Source organism: Geospiza fortis, unplaced genomic scaffold (assembly GCF_000277835.1).
Source record: "Geospiza fortis unplaced genomic scaffold, GeoFor_1.0 scaffold130, whole genome shotgun sequence".
NCBI classification, from domain to species: domain Eukaryota; kingdom Metazoa; phylum Chordata; class Aves; order Passeriformes; family Thraupidae; genus Geospiza; species Geospiza fortis.
Window position 1 is genome coordinate 4,819,272 of NW_005054300.1, and position 7,736 is coordinate 4,827,007.

The 7,736-nt window shown below is 57.0% G+C and overlaps 1 protein-coding gene across 1 annotated transcript; it reads right to left on the reverse strand.

Moving 5' to 3' along the window:
- Positions 1-669: 669 nt before the first annotated feature.
- On the reverse strand, positions 670-6,673 carry SFXN2 (sideroflexin 2). The gene is made up of 11 exons (XM_031063968.1): positions 6,443-6,673; positions 5,958-6,156; positions 4,970-5,068; positions 4,743-4,818; positions 4,580-4,665; positions 3,852-3,912; positions 3,714-3,780; positions 3,120-3,169; positions 2,777-2,826; positions 2,488-2,535; positions 670-2,107 (listed from the first exon to the last, which is right to left on the reverse strand). Exons 1-11 carry the CDS (start codon positions 6,591-6,593, stop codon positions 2,008-2,010), a joined length of 987 nt encoding a protein of 328 aa, XP_030919828.1. The 5' UTR covers positions 6,594-6,673; the 3' UTR covers positions 670-2,007.
- Between the last annotated feature and the right edge of the window lie 1,063 nt (positions 6,674-7,736).

A 7,736-nucleotide genomic window follows, 5' to 3' on the forward strand; every position in this document is an offset into this window, starting at 1 on the left:
ACCTTTTGGCTTTGGCTGCTCTCTATGAAGGAGCAGAATGGGTAATGTGTCTCTACTCAGGCACACGGCTGGTGTGAGACTGCTGCTGCCCTAGAGATCTGACACATATCCCCGACTGGAGGGAGGAGCATGGATCATCCACTGGGCCATGGGACTCTTGGAGCAGCCACAATTGAAAGCAGGGGTTTTAGTCCAGGACTTGGGCTCCTTTCTCCCCCAAACTAGGCTGCAGCACACTCAAGCTGCTCTCCTTTGGGGTGGGAGAGGCCTCATGGCAGACCCAAGATAGCACCATGAAACTCTGCCTGGCCATGAAGATAAACAGCACCCATGGGTGTAGGAAGGGTCTCCCAGTGTTATCCTCCCAGGCCCCAGAAGAGGATGACTGCCACTGTGAGCACAGCACAATCACCTTTGGCACTTGTCATGGGACTTTGCAGCTCCAAGAACCTCTTGGGGAAGGCTGCCATTGAATGCCCAAGGTTTTCAGAGCTCATGCCATCCCTTACAGTCTTCCTCCTTCTCCTGGCCCCTTTGCTCACCCTCACCCTGATGCTTGGTCAGTCACAAAGCCCACACTATTCCCCTTCCAAGGCAAGCATGAGACCCACATACCAGCCCAGCCCAGAGAACCAGAAACAGAGATCAGCCAGAAGCACAATCCACAGCTGGTTTTTAAAAATCATCACATTTATTTTTCAACCTTCCTCTGCTGTTTGCAGTGCAGCAGCAGTGACTGAATTCAGAGCGTGAGTGAATGCCTTGACAGCTCTGTGACAAGAAAGAGAGAAGCTACCGGAGAGTGTTCAGTGGAGAGACACAAAGATGATGAGGGATTTGGAGCATCTCTTATGAGGAGAGAATGTGAGAGCCAGGTCTGTTCAGTTGGAAAAAGAGAAGACTGAGAGGGATCTCATCTATGCATATAAATGTCTCAAAGGCGGGTGCCAAGGCCATGGTGCCAGGCTCTTTTCAGGGGTGCCCAGCAACAGGACAAGGAACAATGGCCATAAACTAAACCACAAGAAGTTCCACCTCAACATGAGGAAGAAATTCTTTACATTGAGGATAGTAAAGCACAGGAACCCAGGCAGGTTGTGGAGTCTCCCTCTCTGGAAATACTCAAAACTCACCTGGATACATTCCTGTGTAACCTGCTCTAGTGACCCTGCCTCAGCAGGGGAGCTGGAATAGATGACCTCCAGAGGTCCTTCCAACCCTAACAATTCCATGATTTCTGTGTCTCCTTCCCCATGTCAAAGGGGGTACAGAGACAATTGTTCCCTAAAGCTGCAGTTTCATGGTTTCACTGTGGGGACTGGAGATGTAGGACAAGGGTGACAGTGCTCAGAGGAATGAAAAAATTAGAGCTAAAAACCATTAGCTATTTCTTTCCTGGCTTGTGGCAAACACAGAGTAAATAGAACCTGAACCTGAGAGCAAGGAATGCACAGTCCAAGCACTGATCTCTGGACTTTGGGATGGTGACTCTCATGGTGCAGAGAGAACAGGTCCCTTCACACCTGCCAAGACATGATCCATCTTCTGGGAAGAGGCTGCTGTGGTGGTTTAAGGCAGGAATGTGGTTTGGTTGCTGGTACAATGGCAGGATATCTGCTTTTAGAGGTAGAACTGTGCTCTGAGCCCCAAGGAAGAGAGCCTCATGCCCCATGGGGCCAAACCCAGTGAGGCCAGACAGGCTGGGCCAAAGGAAGGCACAGGAAGCACAGGCATCCCTCAGGGCAAGAGGGACATGGAAAAGCTGAGACATCATGGACACATGTCCATGCCATGCAGCAGATGGGCATGGGTCAGGACAAGCCAAAGTGCTGCAAGCTAGACACACAGAGTCAGATCCTGATTCTACAGTGGAAGAAGGCTGCAGAGAAGGTGCTGGGTAGGGGTGCAGATCTGGGCTGGACTGTGCCTCTGACCCTGCTCGGGGGACGTGGGAATGGTGGTGGCAGGAGGCCAGAGCGGTGTGATGGCTCCTGAGGTAGTCTCCATTCACAGTCCTTTGTTAAAATAGACATATGGCACTTTGTCCCCGTGCTTGGCCATGATACTGTCACACAGCTCCACCTCAAGGTCAGCCAGTGCAAGGGAGCTGTGGAGAGGGAGATACACACTGAGAGCCGTGATCCTCCTCCCCAACCACCAGTCAAACCACCCTCCCTTCCCACTGCCATTTGAGGCCTCTGCAGTCCCTGGGATCTTGCAGGCTCGTGGCAAGACCCACCACCCCTCCCTCCCAGTGCTGGAAGGCAGAGAGCTGCCCATGGAGCTGGGTGTCCTGCTGCTCCCAGCACAGAGCAGGGGAGGCACATGCTCTCCTGCTGTCCTGGGCACCAGTGTCTGCAGGCAGGCACTGCCTTGGGTTGAAGGGTGGGTGCCCATCATGCTTCTCCTGGGATGGGCAGAGAGGAACTAGGGAAGGAGGAAAGCTCCTGAGATCCCATGCAGGAGGGGGAAGCAGTGGAAGAGTACCATCGCTGGGGGAAGAGGGCACAGGCTGCTGGCACCATGAACAGGAGGCTGTGGGACAGAGAAGAGCAGAGCATTAGTCTTGGGGGTCCCAGCCTGTTTGCCCTCCAGCTATAGGGATTTCAGCCCAAGAAGTGCTGCTCACACCCCATGACACCCACTAACTGGGGAAAGCCCAAGCTGAAAGGTAAGCAGCTTTGCAATTTCTTCTGGAAAAGAAGTATTTTTTTCAAGCATCTCTTTGGAGCCATACTCCAGGCACTCACAGGTGACTGAGCAGTGAGATACTTACAAGCCCCCGCAGAGCAGCACCTGCAGAGGCGCGTGGAGAACCCGGATCCGCTGCAAGAGAAGAGCCAGGACTGAGTCCCCGGCCTCACCACAAGACCCACTCACAGGGCGGGCAGACTTCTCCCCTCGGTAAACCGAATGCCCAACACCTCTGGTGTGCACCAAACCCTGCCACCCTCCCACAGCCTCCCCATGTCACTTGAGAGGCCACTGGTGTATAAATGACTGAAGTAGGGAGCAAAGCAAGCCAGGCTCTGCAAATCTCCATTTGATCCCCAGCATATCAGCAGCAGATATGGGCTGGAGCACCACAGAACCCACTGGCAGGAGAAACATGCACTCACCTGCATGAAGGGGAATTTCTCCAGCCGCTCCATGATGATGGGCAAAATAACTAGGCACAGAGAGCAAAGGTCAGCCCAGATCCCAGAACAGCTATCCTGCTAGCCAGCCTGCAGGGCTGTCCCAGCAGGACCATCCACCTGGAGGCCATGGAAGCAGCTAGTTATGCTGGGGGCTACTGGGTGTTTGCTGACAGCAAGGACCTGACACGAGACCCCCAGACATCCATCACTGCGGCAGCATGGTCTGTGCTCCTCAGGCTCCTGCCCTTCCTTCTGAGCTTGCAGCATGTCAAGGGTCTCAGGAGCAGAGGGGGTGGTGGGCTGCAGGGTGAGGGCCTAGGGCCAGAGAGCACAAGAGATGCTTCCTTATGGGGCCAAACTGCCCCCTGTCTTCTGAGCTGTGGTTTGGCATGGAGGGGGCTGGGGGCTTGGGGACCTCTGATGGGAAGGGCTGGATGAGGAGAGCAAATGCCATCTGGGGATGCAGGGCCACCCTCCCTCTTTTCCATGAGGGAAACTGAAGCAGGGAAGGGCACGGTGGTGGGTCCTGGAGAGTCCCCAGTTCAGCTGCACGCCCTTGTGCCACGCACTCACTCATGCCCGGTGCTGCCATGGTGATCCTGGAGAGCACAACCTGTGCGATGCCCTTCACTGCTGCCCTCTGCAAGCAAAACCAGCAGGTGAGCCCTGGCAGTGCCCTGCCCCAACCCACATCCCCATCCCCAGACTCACCCTGGAGCGGCCGAGCTCGTTGTTGTTCTCATCTGTCACTGTGATCCCGTTGATGATCTCCCTGAAGGGGACAGGCAGTCGTGAGTAGAGGATGTGATGGCCGGGAAAGTATAAGGACACAGCAACGGGTGAGGGGGTGCCAGGGGAGTCCTCTATACACAGCAGCCCCGAATGCCCCCGGGGCACGGGGCTCCAGCACCCCGGGGCACCACAGTCCCCAGCCCAGCCAATGCTGCCATCTTCAGGGCACAGCTGCGAGCAGGATCTGGCCGTGCTAGGGACAGACACTGCCTAGATACACAACTGAGCCAGGGCACAGTCCCTCACATAGCACCCGAGCTCCTTGTGCTGTGACTTGTGGGGAACCCCGAGCAGCAGACACAGGTCACAACAAGGACCCAAACTGGGATGTCCCAGCATCAGGGTATCATGGACTAGGGTTCTCCCATGCCATGCAGGAGATCTTTGGGTTTGAGGGATCTTCCAGCACAGATTCCAGAGCAGCTATCCTCAGCCAAAAATCCCCCTCCTGCTCTAGGTGGAGGCTGAGCCATCCCACCCAGCACCCTCCACCACAGACACAGCACTGCAAATGCACAGACCCCAGTTCACCTCTCTCCAGCTCCCAGGAGGGGAATCCAAGGCAGGGAGGCCAGGCAGCCCAGGAGCCTGGCTGCCTTTGCAGGGAGCTGGGTCCCTCAAGCGCCCCAGCCACGTGTGACACTTACTGTTGCCGCATCATGGGGATATTGACACAGTTGGCAGCAGCCACAGCTGCAAAGGGGACCCAGCGGGCCAGCAAGGGGGGGGCTCGCTGTGGGAAACAGGCTGGCATCAGCACGGGAGAGCAGGATGTGCCCAGCTGCCCCACCTGGCCCTAGCCTGGCATACCTTGGTGTAGAGGTTGAGTCCCACTGCGGTGGCCAGGGCTGCACTGGTGGCCGTGACATAAGCCACCCCGATTTGCCTGGACAGCGATTTCAAAGAAGGGAGACAACAGAATCACCAACTCTGACTCAGCCCTGTTCCTTTGTGCCCAAGACATGGCATAGAGGGTCTTTACAGGGCATCCAGGGGTGCATCAAATGGACACACTCCATCCTGTGGGGCCGGCTCACCTCAGAGAGATGGGGGAGGCAGCATTGCGGTTGGTGTAGTTGACAAAGGCATTGAAGGACTGGTTTACCCACTGCCAGAAAACCACTGCAGGCACTGTCCTGTGGAGGGAAGGGATGGAAGAGAACCTGAGGGCTGTCAGGGACACCTGGCCAGTGCCCCTGGCCAGGCTTGGCAGGGAGACAGCCAAGATGCCTGCAATCCACTCATCATGGTGTCTCCAAAGGGAAACTGAGGAACTGTGGCAAAGTGACAAGCCAGTGGCAGAGTTGGGAAATGATCCCAGGAGTTCTGGTTGCCCTGGGGAGCACAGGAAGGGGTGGCCCAGTCCTGCAAGGCACTTGGGCAGGGGTGGGAGACACGGCTCTCAGCAGGGTGGCAGCCATCCTCTGCTGGGCTGAGATAAGCCTTTGTCAAAGCAAGCAGCAAGGAGGGGACACATAGAGACAGAAGTGGCTCTGGGGAATGAGGGTGCCTGGGTTTCTACTGGTGTCTCAGGGACACTGACGTAGGGCAGGAAGGGACACAGGGAGCACGCTTTGGAATGCAGGGGGTGGAGAAGGGAAAGGCAGGGAGCTGTCAGCAGGGGCTGGGGATGCTGAAGCAGCCTGGCCTAGGGGCACATTTGGTCCTCATTTGCAAAGACTGCTATGGGCTACAGACTAAGAGCAGCAGCCAAGCAGGATGTGGTTGCATTAATCATTACAGGAGCTATGGGAAGAGCTCAGCTGAGCTCAGGGTGAGGTGAGACCATTCCCAGCCATGCCAGGGGAATCTGTGATGCCTCTACCAGGTTGGGTGCTGGGGACAGAGCCCAGAGACATTGGGCTTGACTACAGGACACAGGCAAGCACAGCAGCCATGGGCATGCCCTGGGCAGCACCCAGCCCCAGAGGAGGCAGGCTGGCCATGCTCTGGCCTTGGGGAACCTCAAGAGGGGCTGGGGGCTGTCAGGGCTGTGTCCCCAGCCTGGTGTACCCAGGAGCTCACCGATAGAACTGGAGCATGCAGCCAGTGATGGCCATGCCCCCTGGCACCTGGAAGGACATCCTGCCAATGAGGTTCATCTTCTCACCGCTGTCAGGGTGGAAGGCTGAGTCGTACAGCTTCTTGGCATAGAGCAGCTGCTCCTGGCTGCTTCCTGGTGGCACCAGCCCGGCCCTGCAAACCCAAAGCCCATCAGGGGAAGCTGCACAGACCCGCCAGCACCCAGCCCTGCTGAGGCACAGAGCTCTGGGCACCACATGAAAGGCAGAGGAAACATCTCCTGAGAAGAATGCATGTCACAGCTTGAGGCTCCTGGGAGAAGCTTGGGAAACCCCCCTAAAACTACCTCCAACGGATGTTACACCACAGCATACCTGCTTGAGACTGACTGCCTCCATCCCCTTCAACACTGCACAGTGGTTGGGATGCCCATGAACACAGGGATGGCACCTGCCCCATTCGTACACCTGCCCCTCATATGTCCCCACAGCCCAGGGCCTTGGCCTGGTCCAGCTCCTCCTCTGGCACCAGCACTGTCCGAGGGTCGGTGATGTTGAGGAAGTGCTTCAGGCGCCCCACAAAGGTGCTCTGGTCCCAGCGTGGGGAGTCGATGTTGAAGCTAAGGGAAACTGTGGCCATCTTGGCGTAGGTCTGGGCAGGGGAAAAGGCTGCTCAGTAGGATCCTGCCTTGCTTGCTCATTGAGTGCACGCCTGCCACAGCCACAGGAGCAGTCAGCTGGGTGAGAGCCATGGCAGGTTTATATTTAACAGGACAACTGGACTTTCAGCAGCCCTGGGCCCAGGAGGCCCCTGCACTCCTGCTGTCAGCAGAACACTGCAGTCAGGCCGCTCCTTCACACATCACCCTGCTTGCCTGGGGGCGCCCCACTTGTGCTGCACCCCACATCCCCTCCTTGGGGTGGTATGGTGCTGCACAGCACTGGAAAGCCCAGCTCAATCTTCCCCAAGGCTGCCCTGCCGGTGTTCCTACAGAGGCACTACTCTGCAGCCCCCGAGTGTGCAGAGCACAGCACCCCCACACTGTGCTGTGCCCTCCACGGCACCGTCCTGCACATCCCTCTAATGCTGCTCTGCACTGCCGTGGCATCGCCCTGCCTGCTCCCCGGCGTGCTGCACCACATGCCCACGGTTGCACAGCACAGAATCACAGAACGCATTAGGCAGGAAAATACTTCTGAGATCAGCCTGTGACCAAACACCACCATGTCAACTACAGCATGGCTAACCTAGTGCCTAACCCTAGCCAAGGGCCATGTTCAGTCTTTCCTTAAACACCTCCGAGGGACTGTGACTCCACCGTCTCCCTCAGCAGTCCTTTCCAGTATCTAACCACCCTTCTGTAAAGAAACACTTACTAATGTCCAACCTGAACCTCCCCTGGCACAGCACAGACTATATCCTCTCGTCCTGTTGCTGACTGCCTGGGAGAAGGGGCCCACAAGCTACAACCTCATTTCAAAGGTAGTTGTAGGCAGCGATAATGTCTCCCTGAACTTTTTCTCCAGGTTAAACGCTCCCAGCTCCCTCAGCCACTCCTCATAAGACTTGAGCTCCAGACCCTTCACCAATTTCCCTGCCCTTCTATGTAAGGCACAGCACAGCTCGGCACACCCCCGGCTCGGCTCGGCCCGGCATGGCACAGCCCCGGCACACCTCCAGCGCGGCTCGGTCACGGTTTATGTCGGCTCGGCACGGCTCGGCACGGCTCGGCACAGCCCAGCACACCCCGTCCCGTCCCAGCCCAGCCCAGCCCCGTCGCGT

Bases quoted from the DNA above. Each gene is read 5' to 3' on its own strand.
- SFXN2 (XM_031063968.1), bottom strand. From the start codon at position 6,593: ATGGCCACAGTTTCCCTTAGCTTCAACATCGACTCCCCACGCTGGGAC. The intron at 3,913-4,579 runs GTAAGTGTCACA...TGTCCCCTTCAG, and splicing joins ATCCCCATGATGCGGCAACA to GGAGATCATCAACGGGATCA. The intron at 2,108-2,487 runs GTACTCTTCCAC...CCCTCTCCACAG, and splicing joins GCCCTCTTCCCCCAGCGATG to CTCCCTTGCACTGGCTGACC.